We start from the raw sequence: 26,106 nt of genomic DNA, 5'->3' as shown, positions 1-26,106 counted from the left end.
AAGGACAAAATGAAAGGGAATATGCCCCTCCACCCTAAAAAAGCCTTCAAACACATCTGCAGAGGAACTGTTAAATGTATCGGAATATGCTCTCCACTTCCCTTCCTCTCAAAATGCTTGTACTGTGCTGGTAGGTGGCAGCAAATGACTTTCCATAACTTAAGGGAGGGAAGTGACTTCAGAACTGAAAAAACAGCTGTGAAAATTTAAAAAAGCATCTAGGCTCCCTCACAGACCCAGCAGAAGAGGCATTTTGAGCAGAACATGCAGGCATGTGTAACTTCATGAATTCAGACTGCATTTCTCCCTCCCTGGAAAGGAGAGCTGGAGGGCATTGGGAGCTTCTGTAAATGGCCCCAGAGGTACCAGGACTGTGTATAGGATGTGGACCTGGGTAGGTGTGACTGTGAAAGTTTTGGCTTTGTTTCCTCAGTTGTGGCATGACAGAGAATGAATCAATGGAGTGTATTTTCTCTTTTGTGGTACAGGAAGTAATTTTCAGACAAAAGAGTAAAATTGATTTTCCATGTCATTAACAGAGTAAGTGATACTACAAAAACACAGTACAAAGACAAAAGTTCTGTAAAAGTGACTGATGCTCTAATAATGTCTGGATCCCTCTCATGCAATGCTTTTGTGCACAGCTGATTTGCTCAGTTCAGCTTTCTTGCTTTCATATGACCAAGTTCCTGCTTTAAAAATGTTCCTATCGTTGATCTTAGCCCTTTTATAAGAGACTTTGTTTATGAAGTACAGCCACATGATTCTGCAGAACCCAAATACTGTTCTACACCAATGGGTACAAGATATGCAATACTGAGAAGAAAAAAAAATCATATTGGAGTAGTGTGATAGAGCATGACAATACAGTTAATTACAGAACTATTAATTGGGACTTGCTTAAATCATGACCAAAATAAAAGTAAATTGATTCATCTTGATTTCTCAAAATCAGCTAAATATACATAGAGAAAATACTAAATATTTCAAACAGAGACAATTTCATATAAAATTTCTGTAAAAAAATTGGTGTCTGTGTCATTGGAACAAGCAATACTTTGTAAAGCAGACAGACTGAAGCCAGGCTGCTGACAGATTTCTGCATCTCAGCTGGTATTTCTTTTTTAACCTGAGTTTACTCTATTTTCTGTAAATCTATGCAGTTTCATAATGAGATTTGACTGAATTTGCACACTGGGCTTGAAGATGATTCAGCTGAGGAGGACACATGTACTAAGTGTGTCAGTGTGTCCAAGCTGCACAGTTTTGTTTTCTTTGGAAATAAGGCTGAAAGAGCACAAACAGGGAAATTAGGAAACAGAGTCTAATGACCTGCTTTTGGTGGTTGAGTGGTTTCAGCTATGTGTACAAAAAAGGAGCAATGTTACTCCCTGTTAATTGCTATCAGAATTTAGTGGGACCTTTATACTCAATTCAGATCTGAATGAAGTTAAAGTAGTGATGACTAAAGCTTTTAGGTTTTTAGAAATGCCTAGGTGTCATGGCATGCTACCTTGTGATGTGGACAGTAAAGTACAAAGAAAAAAAATCTTACAGATTACTGAGATTATTACTGATTTTTAGATTATTGTAAATAGCATCATTTATTTACTGTGTAAAATATTTTATCAGCAAAAGACTCTATTTCTATTGTATTTCACAAATACAATAACTTGACTACAGAAAATATCAAAGAATTACGTATGTTAAAATATGCTTGAGATGGAGCACGAAGAAATCTGGGGAGTCAGAAACTAGAATGCACAATCAGAAAACGGACAGATGCCATGTAGGGAGTAGTGTTCCTTCAGCATTTGGCAAATCTTTATTAGCCTTGTAATAAGCTTTGATTTGGCTTTGGTTTGGCTTTGGTTTTCTTCAAATTTCTAAAAGCAAAAATTTCAGTATTTAATTTGCTTTTAGTGTTATTTAACGAGATAATGATCAAGCCGGTTTCCAATTATTTTGCCAAAGTGCTTGAAATATTGCATGTAAGTATTAGGAGGCAGCAGGTACATCCTCCGGAACAGGACTACAGTCTGACCCAGAACGTTCTGGAGACACCTGGCGGTAGAATTTGTGACCCCGAGAATCTGTATTTACATAGACATAACCCAGATGCTCTGGGTCATGTCCTGGGCAGACCTCTTGCTTCTTAGGAGTGTATTCAGTGCGATACAAAGTTTCATCTTTAAAAGGAACTCCAGTAGATACAGCGTGTACAGGTTTGAAACTTTGAGGTGGATTGGCCTGATGTGGTATGTAATGGGACCTGAAAGTGGTTAAACTAGAAAATTTTCCTGTGGGTTTTTGAATTTCCGGTTCTTTCTTAATAAGCCCTTGGGGACAAACTCTCCATGGTTGATAGTCTTCTTTTGTAGTAGTCTTCCCTTGAAATGTGCCAGTGTTTTTCCTTCCAGTAGCTGGTCTTATGGGGGCTCTAGGAGCAACCTTGTGTTTAATGTAATCAAGACGGTTTGAGGACTTGAGGTCCATCTTGTCTGTGGGTGGAACGTACTCTGTTGGTTTGTGGAACTCGGGGGCTGTGACCAAATACGGCTGATAGCGGTCCTGAAATTCAGTGGTTCCTTTAAAAGGATCATCAGATCCAATTTTTCTACTTTCAGGCTTGCAGCTTTTTGCTAGTTCCCCAGGCATCCCTTTAAAATCTCTCTGGTGGGTTGTGAGATCTTCAAAGGGTTGGTTGCTTGGCTTGTACTCTTCCCTTGGCCTTACGAACAGGGGCTCCATCTCATGGACAACGTACGCGGTGCGATGGATGGTGTTGCCATCGAAAGGCCCCTCTGCCAGCTTGGTTTCACAAGGTTTACAGCTTTGGGAGGGATTGGGTTGCCTAGGGATGTAGTCATCTTGAAATGTAGAAGGATTTCCAAACCTCTCGGAAGGTGGCTCGTATGCACGCTCCACCTTACAGGATTCTGTTCTTTCACCTTTCCGTAACCTATAGTCATCTGTAAGGCAAAACCAAAATTCCACCATACTGGTGTTATTACTTCAGGCCATTCCTTTAAAATGAAGACCAAGTCTTCTGGTATTAAATCTTGCAAAACAAAGAAAATGGGTGTAAGTGAAAATGATAATTTTATCTGCAAATTTGTGATCAGACAAAACTGTCTTTTATTTAGTGTGTGATATAAACAGACTCCCAAAATTGTACCTGGATGTCCTGTTTTGACTATTTGCTCAACAGAAACTATACAGAAAACAGCCTTATACCTGTTTTAAATACAGTATCTTCCATTTTACTTAAAAGATTTAGCGCCTTTATGCTGACCATCGTAATAGAATCATTTGTGTCAAGACAGGTCATCACTAGGATGATGTATACGTAAGCTGTACCACGCACAAGCAGGAGCCTAAACTCCACTTTCAACCTACTCTGTGTAAAAATAAGTCACATGAACTACCTGAAAAATACACTGCACCTTAATTTCCATCCAGTTTTCCCTGAGCTAGCCCAACCAAGTGCATGTTGGAATTTCCTTCTAGACAAGCAAACATCAGAGAAGGCTTTTAGTTTAGAATCAATAGGTCTCCCCTCACCAACTGGATTGCTGAATGTTTTAGGGTATCTTCACCTGCTTTCTAGTATGTTTTATTCCCTGTCCCAAGCCAACAAAACCAGTTTCTAACAGGTAATTCCAAATGCTACCTTCATCTTGGTTATTTCGCTTCCTCTAGTGAGCACATATTATTACCTCGATAGGTTGGGATGGTATCCACTTTTGCCTCTGAAGTGTGTTTCCTCTCTTGAGGCCTCGCTAATGTCACTGGTCCTACTTTATGAGGACTGTAATCTCTCCGGTATACGGTTCCCAGGTCAATCTTCCCCGACTTTGGTCTGTATTCTGCTTGTGGCCTAGAAGGTCTCGTAACTTCATATGGTAAATAATCAGATCTGAATTGAGGAAAAGAAAACACTGGTCAAAAAATCTTTTCCTCCTTCTGACATCACTTTAGTAATTTTTCCACTATATGGAAAAATAATGAAATGTTTACTCTGAAAAATCTATTAGACATCATATATTGGAGGGGTAGCCCAAAGGAGAGAAAACCACGGTACACAAATCTACAGTCCCTGATGCATTATGGAGTCTTTACTCAAAGGTAGATGGTGAACTAAGTTTTTCAACATGCTGAGTCCCATTCACAGTGGCTATAATTTTGCAAAGAAATTATCAAAAAGCAGAAGCAGAGCAAAGCTCAAATTACTAAAAATGGTAGCACTTACTGATTGCATGAGGAGAATGGAATATAATCAGAAGCAGCATTTCACTGTTTTTGCATGGGCACATTATGTTAAAAGGATGTATATTATATATGTGGATGTTAAATAGTCCATACAGGCACATGACCAGTCTGGAAGAATAGCCTCTGGCATCTCTTTTTTTTTTTTTTTTTTTTTTTTTGATAAACAAAGAAATTTCACCAGATGCCCTCACAGCTTAAAAGAAAAACAATAATGGAAAAAGTAAAAGCTGATGCTGCTGTCACAACACTGAGTAGTTTTTTCTAATTCTTTGAAAGATGCTCTTTAATTCTGTAAGCTTAAAATCAGTCTGTGCACAGACAGCACAGTTTTCTTTCTTAAAACTAATAATTTTCTTAAAACTAGTAATCTGAATTTTAAAAATCAATAAAAGAATCTCTGTTCTTTTTTTCTTAAGATCTCATTTTCCCACTATCTTACATATGCATTACAGAAAGTTCCCCAGCTTGCCACGTTTTCCATAAGAGGTAAATTTCCTGACAGGCTGAAAAAAAAGACAGTTTTTGATTCTCTTTACAGGTTAAAGCTTGCTGTATGCATGCTTTGCTATTTTTATGAGAATTTTGTGGTAACTGTATTTCTCTACTCAAAATTAAAACTTTAAATATGCAAAAAGTGCAAAGGATGCAATGACTGCATTTTGAGAAGACTGCAATACAATGTTTAGCCCCTGGATAAAAGACAAAGAATAAAAAACTTTACAGACTAATTATAAAACATTGTTTGAAAGTATTTACTTGAATGTTGTGATGCCATCCATTCTCCCCTGATCCTGTTGGAGCTCTGGTTTTGGCTTACAGCTCTCGGGAGGGCAGACGTTGCCATAGCCGGGGTAGTTCTCCAAATACTCAGTTTTGTGGCTTGGCTGTGTTCCATCATCATAAATCTTTGTGGGTCTATGGCAGCAGCGATGGCGTCTGGGTCAAACACATCAGAACAGAGAATTTTGTTTCATTTAAGAGGAAAACCCATACTCTGTCTACTGGAAGTAAATAACAAATGGGGAAGATTGCACAATGTCAGTAGATTTTGTTTAAAATCTTTTCTGAGTGATAAAACCACAAAATATTGTGCTGATGGCACAGGTCCTAGAGCACATCATTCTAAAACAGTAATAAAAACACTCTCAGCCTTGGTGCAGAAGGCAAAGGATGGACAGAGTTGATCTCAGTCCTCTGAATGATGCTACCACCAAGATGCACTTTCCCATTGTCTGTAATATTTGATGGTATTACTCGTTTTATTTGGAAAAGGAACTACCTATGCTTCATTTCTTGTTCAGTGTTGTCTCTTTTTTACTGCTATTACCTTATCACTTATCTTTTTACTTCTGTATATCTATCACCTATTTTCACCAGTACTGATTAACACTTTTTCCTTAAAATTTTAGTGGTGTGAAATCGCATGTACACTTCTAGTGCTCTAAAGGCCATTTATGATTTATCAACCCTTTTATTTCTCCACAGACTGACTAAATTCTCTATCCAAGACATGTTTATTTGAAAGTAATAACATCTCTTTTTATTAATGGATTTTATTTCAATTCCTCCTGCTTTTTATTGATGCCTCTATCAATGGCACTATTGTGTAAAAACGTGTTGGGAGGTACAAAATGGCAATTATTTATACCTTGTTGTTTTCAGTTAATGATCCATGAAATCAAAATTTAAATTTTGTTATTGTTTTGAAAATATTGTTGTATTAATTCTAATTTCCACAATACACATCTCTGGCTGACCTCAAGGAAATATATAATGATAGGTTTTCTTCCTACTTATGGTTGACAACTTGCAATGCAAAGGGAAAAAAGAATAAATAATTTTTCAAATAAACAAGTATTGTAAAATTCTGTAATGAAAAGTAAAAATATCTAGACCCTAAGAAGGGTAAAAGTGTACAGCTCTTAGTAAGTACAAATAAATTCAAGTTTCAGGAAGCTAGGTATCCAAGGAATATTTCAAAGGTCTGCAGAGAATTTTAGCTAGCACTGAATACCATAAAGGAAAATAATAAGTTAAAGCAAGGTAAAATAGAATTCAGAAGCAGACACGAAGGACTCCTGCTGGGAAAATAAAAAAAGTGAAAATTAAAAAAACACTGAAAGAAGTTCTTGGAGACTGGACATCCTAAAGCTGCTATTAGTTTGTGCTGCCTGATTTTGCCAGATCAGTAGTTCAAATAATGAGAAATAAAGTAGCCCTGTCTAAGAATCCAGATCCTTTCAGTGCCTCAGATGTTTACTCCTTTTCAATCAAGTCAATTAACAATTGAGAGACCATTTCAAAACATAGCAAGGAAAAGAAAAAGGAAGAAGAGGGAACGAACAGGAAAGGTAGGAAAACAAGGAGGTAAGTGTGTGCTTTTTCTCACTCCAGTGTTTGCCTGTCATTACATTTGTCATGAAATTCACTTTCACCTTAGTAATGTTTTTTTCAGAAAGTACAAACAGCACATGCTGTGTCACGTAGCATCTAAAAGTAACAATCTATAAGCAGAAACAAAAGACATTGAATGGAGGGTTTGAAAGCTGGTTGGAACACAGGTTATCAAATTATAATGTTCTTCACATATTTTTTGGCATACCATTCAAAGGAGTTGGAAACAAACATTATTCATCTGCAAAAGCTTCACTTGAACAATCTTCAGTTTGCCATAAGCTGGTCTGGAACACCAAGCACCAACCAAAACAGCTTCTATGTTCTGGGATTCTTTAAGGACTTAATTCTGAATATTTTTAAGCAATGTTGTGAGTATATCCCATGTATTGCTGAATGGACGTGCTACAAACTGAGATAGATACAAGAGAAATACTGCAGAGTGAACCTGCAGTTCTTGGTAAGTACAAAACAGAGGTGAAAGCAATATACTCTTACCTCTCCAAGGCAAGAGATGGTTGCAATTTTATTGGAATTCATTGTTGATCAAAAATGTCCTTCAAACCACTCATTTCTAGTGGTTAAAAATAATTTCTAGTGTATAAAATAATTCTGAACACACCCTAACAGTGCAAAAAATTACTTGGAATCAGATGAGATTGTTGAGGAAGTTCCTACATCCTACTCTGTGTTGTGAAAGTGCTTTCAGTCAGCCTGAAGGGTAATGTAAAATTACCTCATGAATTTGACTTGGAGAAGAGATTAGGGGTTTTTTGGTCAACTGATAAATCTTCTTTAGGATGTTGTCAAATTTAGAATATTGCCCAATTGCTAAACCAAAATTTTCAATTTAGATAATAATTTTATAAAACTAATTATATAAGGCATCACAATGCTAGGAATCATCAGAGAAGACAGATTACAGCTCTGATAAATGAAATATGTTGCTCAGAGTTTGGCCTGTACTCCTTGAGACAGTTTATTTTTAACTTCTTCCTTGAATTTATTTTAATTTCCACCCCAGAGTTACTGATAATTCAAATTGATTTGGCGAGAATATCCCTTTTCCCATGCCTGACTGGCATTTGCTTTGATGGATTATTATTCTTTCCCTTCTTTGTGGGAGACTATCTTGTGTCTTGCATAAGGTTTGAATAGAATCTCAGCTAAATAAAAGTGACAGTAAATCAGCTCTCTTGTGCCAAATGCTCTTGTTCTGGTTATTTTAGTAGAATGTTGGAGATTTTAACTGATTTAAGGCCTGGCATACATACTTCTTTTTTTTATACAATGCTAGTAAGACCCTTGAAATTCTACCACAAAGCATTTTCCTCCCAGAGAACTAGACTATTAATGAGAAAAGCTTAATATTTGTCATAATAAAAAACTTACTACCCCTCCACAAATACAGCTCAAAGCTTTTATTTTTAATTTCTTTTTATTTTTTGCCAGTGCATACATTATGGTCTGGAAGACAGAAATGATGGATGGACACTGTTTTTGAAAGTTGTTTACATTCTTGTTCTTGATAGGAGATCTGGCAGTTTTTACTGGGTTTGTATTTATATGTGGTCAGTATGATGGCTTAAGTAACCCATATTTTAGAGAAATCTCCTTTCAACTTACATTTATTCAGAAATATAGATTTTTATGATAATATTAACAAAAGGGCAAGTAATGGGGGAAGGCTGACAAACTGAGAAGGAGATAAAGTAGTAATTTATTTTTGTGTCTCAAAACAACTTTTATACTTTTGGAGGCTGTGATTATCTTTTATAGCAGACAAGTAGTATTCCTGAGCACAGAAAGTTCATCTACCACACAGGCTTTATTCTTCTTTGGAAGTCAGATTTAATATTCTGTATTTCCAAAAGCAGAATGAAGTTCTGTGTTGCTGGCTTTGCTCCACTCTGAGTTTTTTCAGTGTTTTTTTTAATTCTGTTGATAGGGGACATTGTTTCCTTCTATTTTATTTTTTGGAATTAAGCAGTAATTATACCTCCATAAAATTTCCTGCAAAGAGCTAAATGATAATGTCTACAAAACACTAGATATTTATAGCTGCTTTGAAGTCTCTGCTAAGCTGTGTATGCATTCCAGTGTCCAGGTAACACTGCCAAGTGACCAAGCAGCCTCTCCCTGAAAATAGAAACACTGTACACTGAAGCAAACACAATGTGCTGCCTAAACCAATAATGGCTCAAGGTTTTATTGACTGTAAAAACTTCAGTGAGGTTTATTTTAAACCACAAGCTTTATGCATATTTAATTCAGTTATTCATATTATTGAACTCAGTTTTTGGATTGAGCATTTTTGGTTGAGTTGAACCTCATTTTGTGCTATCTCACTGTGTTATCTCATCATCTTTCTACTTGAGCCCAAGCCAGGTTTGTTATCTCATGAAAACAATGCATTCCAACTCTTCATTAATCTAGGACATAAGAAATTTATGGGGAGAAGTTCACTACAGGCTTGGCCAAAAAAAACATGAGGAGCTTTACTCAGTGCCTGCCTCACACCTCTGTCTACAGATGAAAAAAAAAGTGGCTGATGAACAGGTAGACAGACTTCCCACACAGAAACACATAGAGGGTACCTGCTCTGCAGCCCTTGATAGGACACTTGTGGCTCATGTGCACTTTGTAACCATAGGGTTTGCTCTATACTTCCAAAAAACATTGAGCACACCTCTGTGACCTTATGATGACTATTCTTGTATGTAGCTGTTAGATTTTTTTTTTTTTTTTTTTTTAGTATGAACTGAATATTTGAATCCTAGGGTGATTATTTTTGTGATTCTTTTAAAAGTGGACAGACAAGAAATTGAAAATATTAACAGCTGTGACTCCAACCTGTAAATATATATGTCTGAAGACTGGAAGGGCCAAGTCCCTTATTATTTTGGGACACATGAACTGTGCACTTTTTTTCCCACCTATGGCATTGATAATTCTGCTGAGACACTTGTAATAGCAATTTTCCATGAAGCATTGCCTACTGTACCCTCTTGTGCCAGGCAGTGCTGAGAGCAGGGGGATGGCCACTGCCCTGGCCCTGCTGGCCACGCTGTTCCTGGCACTGGCCCGGTGCCATTGGTGTTCTTGGCACAGGCTGGCTCACGTTCAGCTGCTGCTGCCCAGCACCCCGGGCCCTTTTCTGCGGGCACTTTCCAGCCCCTCTGCCCCAGCCGGTAACGCTGTGTGGGGTTGTTGTGACCCCAGGGCAGCACCCGGCCCTTGGCCTTATTGAACTTTGTGCCACTGGCATCATTCCATGGATCCAGCCTGTCCAGATCCCTCTGCAGAGCCCTCCTACCCTGCCGCAGACAGGTACTGGCAGCAGCTGGGTGTGCGGAGGGAGGGCGGCGCTGGCAGGCTCGGCGCTGCCTCACTCACCCGCAGGAGCAGATCTCGCAGATGCAGCGCGGCGGCGCCATGGCCGCCCCGCTCGGCCGCCCGGCCGGTAACCAGGGACGCTGCCGCGCGCGGCCCGGCCCGGCTTCCGTCGGGCGTCACGGGGCGGGATCGGCAGCGGCCGAGCGGGGCGGGCGCGGCTTTCCGGGAGCGGCGGCGGAGCGGGGCAGGTGCGTGTGCCCCGAGCCGGGACGGCCCGGGCAGCGAGCGGGCCCCGGCCCGCGGCCGAGCCAGAGGGCAGCGCTGCGCCCCTCCTGGGCTGGCCGCCGGCCGTGGCCGCTCGGAGCGGCGGAGGGGAAGGCGAAGCGGGGCCGGAGGGAGCCGTGAGGGTTGTGGCGCTGCGGGCGGCTCGGTGTTCGCTGCCAGCCCGAATGCGCCCAGCCGGGCTCCCGAGCCGCGTTCAAAGGGCAGGCACGGCCCTGGTTTCGGTGTCCCCGCGGTGTTGGAGGGTTCGTGACGCGCTCCACGTGTCGCAGGAGGTCTCCCCGATGAGTAGCTTTAATTGCAATTTGCGTAATTAAAAAGCAAAGCCTCTTCTCAAGCTGACTCCTCAGTAAAACACTTCCTTCGGTTCGCAGAATTAGCCAGCCATGGTGCTCACAAGCGTGGGAAGGATGGTTGGCCTCCAGAAGAAGGCGTCGGGCATCAGGAATATCTGTATATTGGCCCACGTGGATCACGGTAAGGCAGCTGGCTCCTCCTCGTCAGGAGACCCGTGTGCTTGAATGGTGGCGAGGTACTTTGTTCACTGCTCTAAAGTGCTAGGTTTGTGTGGATTTAACTTTAAACAGGCTTGAACATGATTCAGAAAAGTAAATCTACTTTATGCACCTTTTTCTTGGCCTGATTGAGCTTGTTTTACATAAAGGAGCATCACATTATAATAATTTGAAGCAGTTGAAATTGAATGTTTTCTGTGATGGTGAATGTTGGTAGGAGTTTAATATATGTTTGAGAGGCAGAATAATGTTTTTCTATGTTTGTTAATAGAACAAGTTTGTTATGTAGGTGGAAATAGTAAGCACTTTTTTCGAACATGTATTTTGTCTAATTGCATATTATAATGAGGTTCTGATGTACTGTTTATCATTTCAACTGGTCTTCTGGTCATGGCAGGTAAATTTGCATCCACTTTTCAAAAATAAATTTGTTTGCATGTAACAGGAGTAACTGGATTTGTTTTTTGAAAGTTTAATTTCTACTTTTCATGGCATTTTATAGTCTTCATTAATGTTGATATCTTAGAATACTGTATGTTTCATCTTTTGCCAATGTTTGTATTTATTTAATCTAAGTAATTTATTTTTCTTTTCAGGCAAAACTACTCTAGCTGATTGCCTTATATCTAGCAATGGAATAATCTCCAGCCGCTTGGCAGGAAAGGTAGAGTTACACTGTCATTTCTAATAGAATTCTGGTGTGTACATGCTGGGATTGTAAATTCTTGATTGTTAAAGAAATTCTGTCTATAGTCTTGCTAAACCTCGTTTTCTCACCGTCATACTCTGATAGTTGATAAGTAAATTGTGAAGATGTTTCTACAAACTTACTATCTTTTCTTTTGCTTCTATACTCAGCTGAGATACCTCGACAGTAGGGAAGATGAACAGATCCGAGGAATAACAATGAAATCTAGTGCAATTTCACTGCACTTTGTGAAAGGTAAGTTGCTGATGCTGGCATGTATAAATTTTAATGTGTATTTCTGTTAATTTTCCCCATCTCTTCGTTGTTGCTGTTGTTGATTTTTTTGTGCAACTTTTACCTTTGTGTTTCTCAGTGTTAGGCCATAATTCTGCAGAGACTTAGACAAGTGAGTCAGCCAAGATAACTGGGCTCCATATCAGGGTTGGGAAAAACATCTTCAATTATGTCTTCAAGTGGAGGCCATGAAAGTAGTTGCCTTATCTTTTATTTTAGATATAAATATGTGTATTTTGATGTTAAGTCTGGAATTAATGTCACTTAAAGGCAAGACCTTATTTCAAAAACTCCCAAGTTTTAGTACACTCTTACTGCTTTGTTGAGATACCTGTTACACTGTGCTGTAAGGGTTTTTATAGTGTAGTTAGTGTCAGGACATTAAAAAATAATAGCTGAAGCACTATAACTGGGTGGCTGGAAGAAATATCTTTGAAAACTGTTCTGAAATATTAATTTATTGTTTGATCCTAGGTGATCAGGAGTATCTGATTAATTTAATAGACTCCCCAGGGCACGTGGATTTTTCTTCAGAAGTATCTACTGCTGTCCGACTCTGTGATGGTTGCATCATAGTGGTGGATGCTGTTGAAGGAGTCTGTCCACAGGTGAAATAAAGTGTATTAAGTAGAGGAAGAGGGGAGCAGGCAAGGTCTGAAGTGGGTTATATAGAAATAAAAGATGAGCTGTCTAAGAAGTTTTACGAAACTTTTAATAAATGACAGTGCAGCCTGAGGTATGAAAGTGAGTAGTAAAAATCATAGTTCTGCTGGAAAACTGAACAGTGCTGGTGAATGGGTGTGGAGATGTAGTGGGTATGCCATTTTTCAGAGAATGGGATATTTTGACAGAGAAAACTCTTAGGGGAAATAGTTTCATATTGTTATGAGAGCTTGCAGGGTATGGAAAAGAATACACAAAATATTGAGGTTGGTTTTTTTCATGGCTTACTTTTCTAAATAGTTTGTTTTTTGTTATTATAGGTGTTTTTGCCATGAAATCCAACCATTCTGCAGAATTCTTTAACAACTAACACTGTACCCCGTGGGAATCAAATTTCTAGTTTGAGTGTCAACCTGTCCTTTACTCTGTGTTTATTAAATTTTAGATTTATATTTGATGTTTTTTTGGTTTTTTTAATGTTCTGTCTCTCTGATGCTGTCAGGCTTTCTGTAATTTTTTTTCAAAACTCTTTCCTTCTCAGACTCAAGCAGTCCTGCGGCAGGCATGGCTGGAAAATATCCGTCCAGTCCTGGTGATTAACAAAATCGACCGCTTGATTGTGGAGCTGAAGCTCACCCCTCAGGAAGCATATCTGCACCTTAAGAATATCTTAGAACAGGTATTTCTGCTGAGATGTCATTTCACACAGCAGACTTTGTGACACTATATAACATCCAGTCTGATTTTAACTTTTATGTGCATCTTATTCCTGGTTGGTTTTGAGGTTCATTCAGAATGCCTGTGATGGAGAAAAGAGTAGTAAATAAATGCCTCTTGACAGGTCACCAGGAAAAGTCTTCATTTTTTGAAGTAATATGCTGAATACTTTGTTCTTCTGTTAAATTGCTTAAACTTACTGGAAGTAGACAAATGTTAGACTGTTTCTGATATTCATGGGTTTATGTAGGAATAAAGTTTCTTCATCTTTTAAATTGTCTTTTAAGTTGCCCTCAAACTTCTTTCCCTCCACCCTCTCTTAGGAGCACATCTCTGCCTGGTTTCCCTTTGCCCTCTGTTGTTGCTTGCTTTGTTGGCAGAAACAAGTTCCTATTTCATCATTGCTTGTTCTGAGAGACAAAGTGTGTTACATATGGTACTTTGATTCAGTACTGGTGTGGCTGACTTTGAGTTGGAAGCTTCATGGTGTTTATGTCAAAAATGTCAGTCTCAAGCTCCTGTGGTTTTCAAATGTGTAGAATTAGGTGCATTTTAATTGCCAGGTGGATCACAGGCATGCTACCTTGTTAAAAAAACTTCTCTTTTTATGTTTTCAAGGGTGATAAAATTACATTTTAATTGCCAGGGTTGTGAAAGAGTGAATTAATCTGAGGGTGTTTTTACATATCTTTCTCTAGATCAATGCAGTCACTGGAACACTTTTTACCTCCAAAGTATTAGAAGAAAGAGCTGAAAAAGAAACAGAAAATGAAAGTGTTTCAGACATGTCACCAGGAGATCAAGTTTATGACTGGAGTACTGGATTGGAAGACACTGATGATTCACATCTCTATTTTTCACCAGAACATGGAAATGTGGTGTTTGCCAGTGCAATTGATGGCTGGGGTTTTGGGTAAGTTTGAGATTTAATTACTGATTTTTTTTTTCTTAATTTATTACTGTCATTAATATTGAAATATTTCAGTTGCATCATGTTCCTAAAGATGTTTGTTAGATTTTCCTGTGATATGCAGCTGTGTATAAATTATCTGAGTGACAGGGATCCCTGTTTTACTTACACAGGAGCTTCTGAGCCCACGGTAGGGTCCAGCCTAGCCTGGTAAACAGTATTTTCTTACTTGCTGCTGTTGGATAGACTGCAGCAGACAAGGCCAGAAGCTGCAGCCGGGCAGGAGCTGGTTCAGGGTACGCTGTTCGGTTTGGAGGGCAGCAGGCCCATGTTCTGGTCGCTGGCCACGAGGTGGAGGCATTGTCTTCATCCTGGAATTGTAATTAAAGGGATATGCTGATGGTGACACAGGGAATGTCTTGAGTACTGCAGAGCCCTTAAAGAAAATCATCTCCAGGATTTTTAAATCAAAGTACAGTGCCATATGTAGTTTGTCGGAAGTTCTCCCTGAGTTGTGAGTTCAGGTAGTTTCTGGGAAAAAAAAATCTCTTTGGGCTTAGTTCAGAACTTACAGTTTATGTGCTGCTGACATGGAGGTCATTTTTTTAGCTGTGTAAAAACGTAAGAATTCTGAATTTCAAAGAAAATATTATCAATAATTAGCACTGTTCTGTAAACAGGATTGTTACAGTTGTAATTGTGTATTTTTCTTTCTGCATGCACAAGGAGCAAATATTTTTTATTACTGCTCATTGAACATTTTCAGCAAGGAAACCATAGCATGTTGAGGACTCCCTCTCTGGGCCTAAGCAGGCTGCTTTTGCTAACTCATGGGGACTGCTGAACAGCACAATTGGCTTTACAACACAGTTATGGCATTACAGTTTAGTATAATTTCCTTGGGTTTACTCATTATTAAGGTAATGGTTCAAACTGCAAGAAGTGGTTAATTAAAAATAATTACCACCATCTGATGGCTCAAGTGTGACTCAAAGGAATGCTTGGTTTTTAACATCTATTCTGGTCCTAGACCATAGTTAAATGTGTCATGGGAAGCCTTTCAAAGAATAAGTTCAAGAGTCATCACTAATGTGTTTGTAAGGTTTGATTATGCTTTTGAGTTTTTGATGAGGGGATGGTACACAGATGTTTATTTCAAGTAATGCCTTGAAGCTGACTTGAAACAAAACAAAGCCATTCAAATACTGTTGATGTGTTTGGTTTGTTATGACAAAATATTTTTGCAGGTGTAAACGTTAAACAATGTGAACTAAAGCAAAGACAATTGGAAAAGTGAGAGTGAGATTTTTGTGTGATTTTCATATAAGCTGTTACTGCAAAAAACATTACAGTTCCATCAAGATATGTTTTCTTTGCTTTTAGAATTGAACATTTTGCCAAACTGTACAGCCAAAAAATTGGAATCAAGCCTGCAGTACTTCTGAAGACTTTATGGGGAGATTATTATCTAAATACAAAAGCAAAGAAGATAATGAAAGGTGATCAGGTATGGAGGGTGTCAGAAATATAACCTGATTTTTATTTTGGAGTTCACTTTTTCCCCCCCTTATTCTGTTCCTCGTAGTGTATTCTGAAACTCTGCCTCAGTGCCTGTTGACTCAGTGTTACTGGAGGTATAAAGTCACCAGGACAGCCTTGTCAGGTAGTCTTGACAGACAGTCTTCTCTTGGAGCACAGAACAATCCAAAATTGACCACTCAAATGCTGCTTGGAGGAAATCTCATCTAACAGTACTCATTAAATACAGGACATTGCAGCTTCAAGGTTTCAGCACGAGTGAAACACACAAGGTGAAAGCAAGAATAAGAGTGTAGAAACAAGAGTAGTGAGTGGGTCCTCTGTGAAGAGCTCTTCCAGAGCTAATGGTTTAGGATACATTCACATCTATCTCGGGATGTGAGATTTTAAAAAACTTTTTTTGCCATGGGGAATTTCCATTGAGTGCTGTACTGAAGCTCTGGTGTGAAAAGTACACTTCTGTAGCATTAGGCATTTGAAGCATTAGGCCATTAAAAGTTAAGGGAGGAGAGAGCAATTTCCCTGTTTTCATGTCATCATGACTTTTCTGCTGTTTACATAAGTGATGATTAATAGTTAAAAAAGAGGTGATAAGCAGGCTCAAGGTAATATATGTGCCATATTTATCAGGTTCTTTTTCTGAAATTGAAACCCTTGTCCTCCACTTTTAAATTTCATGTTTGTTTTGTGCCTTATACTGTTCTTACAAGACAGACTTCCTGATTTTGAATAAAGGTTTTATATGTTCCTAAATGAAAAGTGCAGTCTTAAACCTACTGAAAAAGTGAGGAATTTCTGGTAATGAGCTGTTTTTATCTTCTACCAGTCAAAAGGAAAGAAACCTTTGTTTGTGCAGCTGGTGCTGGACAACATTTGGAGTCTGTACGAGGCTGTTATGAAAAGGTGAGAACATCTATAAAGTTTTCATGGCATCTCTTTCCATGTGCTTTGGTGATTTCTTTAAGTACTCAAAACCAATAGATACTGGCTATGTGTTGCTTCTGTGGGTTTTTAATCTATTATTTTTCTTACAGAGACAAAGAAAAAATAGAAAAGATAGTCACCTCTTTGGGATTGAGAATTGGTGCCCGGGAGTCACGGCATGCAGACCCAAAAGTTCATCTAAATGCCATTTGTAGCCAGTGGCTACCAATATCTGATGCAGTTCTCTGTATCCTTAAAAAAAATACTTATTTTTTCCTCTCTTGGTGGTTCTCAGACTCCAGAGTTTGGCTGCATATTTCAGTGTGTGATTTGGTATAATTTGTTTTGTTTTTCTTTAATGCCTGTGCCTAAGCTAGTTGGACCCATCTTCTTGCTTATAACATTACAAATTACGTACCTACCATTACTTTTACATTTCTGCCAACTTTGTGCTTTTGCACATCTTATTTTTAGGAAACAGTTATGAAACTGGAGGTAATTTGACAATGTACTTTGATTATGTAATTTTGTAGTCAAGTTGTAGTGGTTTTCCTGAAGTAGAAACTGATCTGTTTATAGGTCTTCTGTCCATGAGGTTCTGCAGATGTCTGGTGTTATGTTTTAGGCATAAAATTTCTTAATTCAAAATCAGCCTTTGCTGTTTGTCAGCTGTGCCCATTGTTTATAATATGATATATCTTTTATTGTGGTAGATGTGCACAATTTAATTGATATATAAATACTAATTACTTCTGTAAAGCTTGCCCCAGTTTTGCAGTTTTTAGCTTCCCAGCTGCACTTAGGGTGGGCCACCCCTCCTTAACTCTGCCCCTGAGAAATGGCAAAAATATGTTGCTGACCTGAATGAGACTTGAATGCACTGTGACAGCAGAGCTGGATTTTTTGGATCTGCTGCTGCTGCCAGCTAGTGCATGATGCTCAATTAAAGAAGCATTGAAAGCATTTGTGTTGCTGTTGGTTGCATTCAGTAAGAAAATACAAATATGTGTCCTTAACAATGTGTTCTAGCCATGGTGTGTAATAAAATTCCCAGTCCTCTGGACATCACAGCAGAGAGAGTAGAAAAGCTGATGTGTGTTGGAGCAAGAACATTTGATTCTTTGCCACCAGAAACTCAGGAACTGAAAAGTGGTGAGTAGGTGTTATCCCATTAACATGAAGGTTGTTTCTGTCCTGGTGGTTTTGCTTGTCTTTGGACTGTAAGATGTGCAGTAACCTGTATGCAAATTTATAGATATTCCACTTCCAGCAACTTGGTTGATGTTTGTCATTGACATGTCATAGTTTTATGGCCATGCATTATATCTTCCATCCCATATATTCCTGGGTTTTAGACATCTTAAGCTGCAGGTGATGTAAAGTCCAGGACTCTGAAAATGGGAGTTCTACAAGAATACAAGGTTAATACTTGTTTTTAGTTCTGAACAGTAGAAGTTATGTAATTGAGAATTGAATATTTTGCTAACTTGTGTGTTAAAATCATTAATTTTTAGGCAGCAGTGGTTTGAATTTGGATTTATTTGCGAGTGTATTGATTAGCATTTAGTAATTAATTATTAATTGAAGCACAGTGTTTTGAGGAGAGCTGCAAGAAACCTAAGAGAATGAGATCTCAAATGTCAATTAAAAATGAGATGTGAATGTCATATTTATAGGCTGTTAGGAATTGTTTCCCAAGGGTAACAAAATTGGCTTTTCATCCTTTATTGAACATTTAAAAACATGGTATTCTCCAGACAGTATTCAACACTGTATTAGTGTAAGTTAACTGGAAAAAATTTGCCTCTGTAAACTCGGATCTTACTGCTCTTGTTTATGAGCAAGTAGTGGACTTCCACATTTAATAAATATTTTGCTAATTTTTAGTAGTAGTCTTGTGCTTTTGTTTGCCTTAGCTCTGTGGTCTTTTCCTATTTCAGATAGACAGGAGAAGTGTGGGAGAATATGATTCAGTTTCTGTGTTAGAAGTTTTGAGTGGCATTGTCTGGTATGAATTTCATGTGGTTCAACATGAAAAAATTGGTTTATGGGAATTTCCTACGTATTAAATGAGTTTTGTGTGAGTCTTTCATCTTTTGAGGAGTATCTGTTGTTGCAGTGAAGTTGTTAGGATTTTGTGAGCATCTGGATATTTGCAGGACTTCCTTTGAGTATGAAAGGAAGGAGAATACTTTGAGCTACTGAATAGTGTTCAGTCTTAATCCTCTGCTGCTCTCTGGTTTCCATTATGATCTAAATCAGCCTGTAAACTCAAGTTGTTTAATTGGGGTGATGCATTTTTTTATCAAGAGTTCCATTTTTAAAGTCTTGCTCATTTTATTGTGAAACACACTTGAAGGTCCAGTGATTGTCATTCAGATGATCCTGTTGGTTTGTCCTTAGCATGTTATCTATTGAAACTGGAAATAAACAGTAATGCTGACAAAATTAATGTAAAGTCATAGCTTTTTCCATACTTTTGGGGAAAAAATGTGAAAATAACTTCCACTTATGTTTTTTTTCCAGCTTTTATGAAATGCAGTAGTGAAGGAACAGCCCCAGTTATTGTCTTTGTTTCCAAAATGTTTCCTGTTGATGCAAAGGCATTGCCACAGAATAAACCACGGTAGGAAAATGTAACATTTTACTTTCTGATCTGTTAATTACTCCTGGGGGAAAAAAAATTGTTGAAGGCATGGATCAGTTGGTTTAGACCTGAGAAAATAACTAATGAAATCTTGAAGTGCAGTAAAGTCTTTTCTGCAAGTAAAGATTTTCTGAATGACTTCAGGGAGTGATTTGTTTAACCATAGCAGTTTTAGAAGGTACAGTAAATCTGTTGGAGAATAGTACTGTTGTGCAAAGGTATCCTCCTAATCCGTGCAGTGTAAGCAGTCTCAGGATGTCTGGTGGAAATGATGGAGTTGTAAAAATTCCTTGGTTTTTCAGCAAGGTCATGCTGACATGATCATAGGAGCTTGTGTTTGTACCAAGGAACACTTCCCATCACGGGCATAACAGCTCAGTGATCATACTGTCCATTGCAACAGCAAAACAAAATGGGTTGATGAAAATTGTCCAAATCTTGACTGACTTTTTACAGTGATCTGAAGAGCATTAACGCACTTCCAAAGATTTTTTTTCTGGGAGGTTTGGAAAATTTTTTGTTACAGCCTTTTGTTTTTTAACAGCCATCCTATTTTCTTTGAGGAGTAGGTCCATCTAGATCTCAATTTCACTTAAGTGTACTAGTTTAACCACCAGCTTTTTCTTCAGAAGAAATGTTTTCTGAAGAGTTTACAAGCATGAGGTTCATCTTATTCATCTTAACCTTTCACCACTCATAGCTTCTGGAGCGTTTTCATAGGAAACTTATATGTTAATTGGCCATTTTACGTTTTGGAGGGGATTGTCACAGTACAGTGAAGTAATATAGAAAATTATAATTTTCCTGCTAAATTAGACTGTGTTTAATCTTTCTGTAAAAAGCAATTCTGCTACTGCAGTAATATTTTAAAGTTTTACTACTACCATCTTACCTTTTTCTCACACTTGCTGGATTTATTTCAATTTTTTTCTTACCGAGGTTAGGCTACTACAAATCTTCCACCAGAAATCTTCCTTGCACTGTTTTCTCTCGGGGAAAAGATGCACTGTGTGCATGGGCTGAGCAGACACTAGATGGTGCAGTTTTGCTTCCAGTGCTGTCCTGAAGTGTCTGAGCTCTGGCTCAGGTGTGGCACAGCAGCGCCATTCCTGCTTTGTCTCCTTTCCTGGGGATGGGCTCCAGTTATCAGAGACAATGCACTCAGGCCATCACTTTTTAGCTGTTGTGTCATTTATGATGACCTGGTTTTATGTTTGTTGAGAGAATCAAGAGTCTTTGAGGTGATCAGTAAGTGAAATATGGGCAAAGATGGCTTTTACATATGCCAGACACAGAAATTTTCAATATTGTAGTTATTTTCCTTTCTCCCTGTTTATTCAGTGCATTGAAAATTTTAATGTCTTGCTCTGTAGTTTGTGTGAAAAGTATCTCTTGCTGGCCTTTGTATTAAATAATTCAATTAGGTACTAATTAGCTAATATTCAAATGAAATCACATGTGTTTTTCTTTGAGAGAATTGGTCATTATTAGTACTGTGTGATTTTTGCTAATTAGGTATCCTCTAACATTTGTTTTGAAGTGACAGTTGGCTTCCATAAATTGAAAAACAGCTGAATGTGTATTTCTCAATACTTGATTGGTTAAGATTCTACAGGTAAACATTTCTTGAAGAAATTGGAAAAGGAGGTTAGTTCTAATGGAGGAAAGCAATCACCACGAAACAAGATCCAAGTGTTTTAAATTAAAACACAGTATTGTGTACCTGGGGTCCTTGAGGATATTTTTAATTTTATTGGTCATTGTGTGCTATTTACAGTTCCTCAGTGAAGACTGTGCTTAACAGAATTGAGTGATGGTTGAGTGGAGCATGTGAGATCCAGTATTTAAACTGGCTTTCCATGAGGGTGCTCCATAAGAATGTCTGAACATGGGGTGAAACAGAATATCTACACTATATCTATTACCAGTTGTTTCACATTTTCCTGTTGAAGAACATTAATCCGTGTTGTGTGTTTCACTTACATGTTAATTTTGAGAAGCCATAACTGCTCTTATGTATCTTGATGTTTGACTGCTGGACTGACATAAGGTTATTTGCATCCCTTGGGAGTGGGGAAGGACTGACTTAAGCATGTTAAAGCATGTAAAAAAATCTAAGATTTTTTCCTCCAGAAATTTTTTTTTGCAAGACTTGTCTTCTACTTCCAGAGGGGAAGAAATGTAGATTTATGCTAGTGTCTCTTTTGTGAGGTAGTATTGGGTAAGGTTACCTTTTTGTAACTTTGTTAGAAGATTCAAACTGACTTTGTCATTTTTTATAGTTTGCCTTATTTCTGCCATCTGCTTGTAATACTTACTAAGCATAAGTTGGGAAAAGCAAAAAGCTCTTCTAAGTCCAGGGTGTACAGTAAATGATAACAAAGGATGGATTTTTAATTAAAACAACCTCCTTTGAGACTGCTGTTGGCAACTAATATCTCCTTGAAGGTCATTTTAAAATTAATAGATTCTATACTAAAGCTGGTATGATTTTGCATTTACTGCTTAAATAGCAGAATTCTTGAGAAAATTTTTCATTGTCAGCTTAAAGCCGGTTGTCAGCTTATATTTACCTTTCCTTGGAAAGATCTGAAAATTGTCTTTTTGTATGGTACCACTATGTCATTAGTTTTTACCAGATTGTGTAAAGAAATGAGAATTGCAAGTGTTCTGTCTTCTGGCTTCTTCTGTCTGATCTTCTGAAATTATTTGCTAATTCCTGCCAAGTCAGGCAAAAATGTAAATTGTTGGTTGGGCAGAGATGAACCGATTAGGGCCCTTCCTCCATTCGATTTATGTAATGGTTATTTGATGATGCCTGTGGTTATTTATTCTAAAGTATTGCTGTGTGCAATATTAGGTGTTCATTCAGCATATGCTGCTTCTTTCTCTCATTTCTACTGGTGTGTGACATTGAACCCTAGTCTAAGACAGAATGCTCGAGTGTAGATGTAGAAATGAAAGCCAAGCTTGGCATTTAGGTACAGGGCATATAAATGTACCAGTCTGCTTTTCTTGAGATTCAGAATTCTGTCTTTATATAACCCAGAAAAAAGAGAAATATTTAATAGTTAATTTCAGTTGCTTCCAACTAATTGCTTGGGGTATTTAATGTAAAATGTTAAGAAAATCTAAGCTGAATATTATATGTCTGTTGTGATGAAATCATCTACTTACTTAGTAAAGCTTTATGTGTTAATCTTGCAATGATGTAATGCCACATGAGCAATAGGAAGCAAACCTTTTATGTTACCTCGAGTCCATCTTTTAATCCTGAAAAATATAAATAAATATAGTGTACTGAAGAAATTCTATTTCTACTTTCCAGTGGTAATAAAGAAAAGTCTATTGAACATAGTGCACTAAAATTATATTTCATTACTGCCTGGGGGGGATATAAAACTTCTAATATCTCTGCTATTTTCCTCCAGATAATATGGAAGGTTCTTCTTTCTCTTCAGTCAGCTTGAAATCAGGAAATCAGGACTTTTTTTTTTCTTAGGAGTCACCCTGAAGTAGACACTTCCCCATACAATTCTGCATGGAATTACAGTGATAGTTGTTTCATTGTTTTGTGCTACAGCTTGTTAGCGTGTCTTAAGCAAACAGACTGTAATGTGCTTCATTTGTTTTCTTTCTAATGTTTTATGAAAAGTGTATTGGGAAAAAAAAATCTTGTGATTTGTGCCAGATCTTCAGCTGAAATGACATTGATCAAAATGAGAACCTGTATAAAGCTCCAAGCTCTGTAAGAAATTAGTATCTTCTTGCAAGTAAATTAATTTCTATGTTTAAGGCAATATGACTTGCAGCAGCTTCAGTGTGATTAGAACCCATCATCTTCTGTTTTCATTAGGAGCTTGTTCTAAATTGTAGTTTGTGCATTAGAAATGAATGGGGAATGTGTCATCTGAATGGGCTGTCAGATTTACAGGTTATCATCTGAATTTGGCATCCATTTGCAGAACTAATAAATGCTTTTCAAAAATTAAAACCCCTTTTATGGTTATCATGAAATAGATTTTAGTATTAGCACACATTTGCAGCTGATTCAAGAAAGAAATACAGAGTAATGGTTGAAATTTGAATCTCTGGTGTTGGGGGTTAGGTTTGAGTAAAGCTTGTAACATTGTGGAAGAGTTTTGACAAATTTCCCTTTTTTCTTCTTTGCAAATTCAGCATGTGAGATAAATCAGAGGTCACTCTATCAGTCTGGAGTGTTTTCCCAGGCAGAGTGTGACAGCTTGGGATTGATACCTTATTTCATTACTTGTCTCAGAATGAATGATAACTGCTATATAGTGTAATACAAACAGTTGAGTATTCCCTGTTGAAAGAGTCCTGTTAGACTGTTGTGTGAAATTTTATATATGTTGTGATTTGGATAATTTTCATTTGTTCCTTTTGTGTTAACACATTTCTACTGTGAATTGCATACCAGTCTAATTGCAATAGAACTGATAGTAAATGGTCTTAGTAGATGTACATTAGTTTGTGAATGGAAATTGTTCCATAGACATTGAGTAGTTTAATCCAGAAATTGGTGAGCTTGTAAAGGATTAGGGATACCACTGGACATACACAGTGCTGAAATGTAGCAAACTGTGCTTTACTAAGCTGTCCTTAGGGATGTTGTTGACAGGATTCTTTGAGTGCCAGGTGAGCAGAGCAGCAGCCAATGATTTTACTAGAACTTAATTGTGAAGAGCAGAGCCAGGAATAGGATTCTCTATAAATTACATGGATTTAAAGACGTTATCAGGAATTACTCCATCCACATCTTGTGGAGTCCAGCGTCTGTCCATGAGCTCATGCAGTTTAAACTGGAAAAAGCTGTATGGAGAGAAAGCATTCTCAGAGCTTGAAAACCATTGTTCATAGCATGAGAGATGCATCACAGACACTTGTTGGCAGTACTGTTAGTCTTCTGGAAATCTGTTGATGTTTTGACTGCGGTGTTTCCTTTTTAAAACGGTCTGGAGGTTAAAAACATAAACACAGCACTTCAATAATCAAAGACAAATTTATCTTTGGCCGTTTTGTTCTGATTATTCACTCTGAATTTTTGAATTGCTTTGGATTGAAGTCTTTGATAATGTGAAACAGTAGAAGAGCTGTCATGTTCAGAGGATTGATTGCATGAGGAGGTTTAGTTGTCATTCAGTTTGAACTAAGTGTATTACCATGGGGGAATGTGGGGATCATAGAAGTAGTCACCAGGAGCTTGCTTACATTACCTGAAATCTAATGCCTTTAATCAGTAATCTATTAAATGTCAATAGCATGTCTATTATACCCTTTCCAATTTTATTATTTCCACAGCATTTGTTTAACATGTTTGAGTTTAAGATGAGTTGGTAATGATGTGGTCACCCTTCTGTACCAGCTCCATTATTTGTGCCAGGTTCCCATGTCTGAGTGCTGTAGCATTTCTCTGGAGTCAGGGAAACTCTCCTTCTGCTACAGAATTTTTATTTGCTGGTTTTGTGTGACTGCATGTTGTCAGATGGTTTTTTTCTGTCAATATTATGAGGCTGTTGTTCCTTTCCAATGGAGTGAAAAAGGAGAAGGGGGGAAGAAGAACCAACCCTTCCTTTGGTGTGGGCAGCTTTTGTTCAAAGTTGACTTTACTTCTGATTGGTTTTGCCAACTGGAGAAATTGAATAAATCATGGTATCATTTGAAGCTGGTTTTGTTGCAGATTCAGTGCCTTATGTGCATTAATCTTGTTCTGTGTTCTGCTTGATTGTGTTACAACTGTATATAAGGATTTATTTGACAACATTATCTTTCTGTAGTTTCTAATGATACTACTGAGAGTGACTAATTTTATAGAAATTGATGGTGACAGAAGCCAGGATGGAAGTCTAGGTTGTACCTGCTAGTTAAAGTCCCACCTACACTCAATCTGCTTCTTTATCAAAATGAGAATATTAAATGTGTTTATATATATTGCAACTTTGACCAATGCATTCAGAATCTTAAGGTACTTTTAATATTTGTGGTTAGGGCTATTTGACACCTAAATATACTGATACTTTGAAAAATATCATATAAAAGTAGAAAAAAGCAAAGAAACTTTTTTTTTTTACTCTCAGGATTAGATACAAAAATGACAAGTATTTTTGGACAATCAGATGTGTTGGAATGCATACATAGTCCCTGTATGTATACTATGCCATCATATATAGACTGTGTTTATGACACCCTTAGCAGTCTGATCTGTACTTTCCCTATCAATCTATCTCCTCTAGAAATTTTTCTGACATTCCAAACCTTTAAATAACTTTGAACAGCTGCCTTCAGAAAAAAAAAAAAAAAAAAAAGACATAAAATAGTTTTATTCTCCACCATCTGCTTTGCATTTTGTATTGTTAAGCCTCACTCTCTTTAGCAGTAAAATAAACAAGCCAAGCAGAAATACCACAGTATTTGAAATTTTAGAGATACATATTCTTAATTCTGTCATGACTGTTTAGGAGACAGCTGTTTGTTTTTTTTAAAAGGAAAAAAACTAAGTTGCTAACAAATTTGAAGTGGTCATTTTATCTTCCATTCTCCTTTTCTATAACATGCAACGTGTCTGTCCCAGATTCTGAGTTCTGGAAGTCTCTGCTTCCAAATCTAACATTTTATCCTGGGGGGCCTCTCTTAGGTAATTTTTATATAGATTTTTACCTTAGGTATAGTTTTCTTACTCTATCAGTATGAGCATTTGGGTTCAAGATAAGTATGGTAACTGTTCCAAGTGATTTCTTCTAGTTTTGTGAAGAATTTTGATTAATGAAATGTCTCATTTTTTAAATTAAGTCTCTTGCAGAAGAAGTGTTACATGCAGAAAACCATCCTGATTACGATATAAATAAAAATCTTACTGGCAGTGAGTTGGTCTCAGCCATGTAATCTGTTCAAGACTTCCTGCCCC

The 26,106-nt window shown here is 37.7% G+C and overlaps 2 protein-coding genes across 6 annotated transcripts in view; one reads left to right on the top strand and one right to left on the bottom strand.

Annotated features, from left to right (window-relative positions):
* Window positions 1-1,689: 1,689 nt before the first annotated feature.
* SAXO2 (stabilizer of axonemal microtubules 2) lies at window positions 1,690-10,240 on the bottom strand. Its single transcript, XM_058846990.1, has 4 exons — window positions 10,063-10,240; window positions 5,029-5,208; window positions 3,720-3,919; window positions 1,690-2,972 (listed from the first exon to the last, which is right to left on the bottom strand). The coding sequence occupies exons 1-4, from the start codon at window positions 10,101-10,103 to the stop codon at window positions 1,999-2,001; spliced, it is 1,395 nt and encodes a 464-aa protein (XP_058702973.1). The 5' UTR covers window positions 10,104-10,240; the 3' UTR covers window positions 1,690-1,998.
* Window positions 10,194-26,106, top strand: part of EFL1 (elongation factor like GTPase 1) — a 63,866-nt gene continuing 47,953 nt past the window's right edge. For 2 of the 5 annotated variants that reach the window (XR_009278462.1, XM_058846986.1), the window contains exons 1-12: window positions 10,194-10,246; window positions 10,654-10,761; window positions 11,396-11,463; window positions 11,658-11,742; window positions 12,256-12,389; window positions 12,986-13,123; window positions 13,860-14,074; window positions 15,455-15,578; window positions 16,437-16,513; window positions 16,645-16,781; window positions 17,564-17,686; window positions 19,061-19,160. Coding sequence is in view for 4 of the 5 variants with exons in the window: in XM_058846986.1 (XP_058702969.1) it covers window positions 10,671-10,761; window positions 11,396-11,463; window positions 11,658-11,742; window positions 12,256-12,389; window positions 12,986-13,123; window positions 13,860-14,074; window positions 15,455-15,578; window positions 16,437-16,513; window positions 16,645-16,781; window positions 17,564-17,686; window positions 19,061-19,160 (1,292 nt within the window). In the remaining variant the exon portion in view is untranslated. The other 3 variants (XM_058846989.1, XM_058846987.1, XM_058846988.1) reach the window with 3 other exon arrangements.

This window comes from Poecile atricapillus, chromosome 11 (genome assembly GCF_030490865.1).
Source record: "Poecile atricapillus isolate bPoeAtr1 chromosome 11, bPoeAtr1.hap1, whole genome shotgun sequence".
Classification (NCBI taxonomy): Eukaryota; Metazoa; Chordata; class Aves; order Passeriformes; family Paridae; genus Poecile; species Poecile atricapillus.
Note: the sequence above shows the minus strand (reverse complement) of the source record. Positions and strands in the feature narration are given on the sequence as shown.

Coding starts and splice junctions, on each gene's coding strand:
- SAXO2 (XM_058846990.1), bottom strand. CDS start 10,103: ATGGCGCCGCCGCGCTGCATCTGCGAGATCTGCTCCTGCGG. Junction 5,209..10,062: donor TGCGAGATCTGCTCCTGCGG/GTGAGTGAGGCA, acceptor TGTTTGACCCAG/ACGCCATCGCTGCTGCCATA. Junction 3,920..5,028: donor GATGGCATCACAACATTCAA/GTAAATACTTTC, acceptor TCCTCAATTCAG/ATCTGATTATTTACCATATG.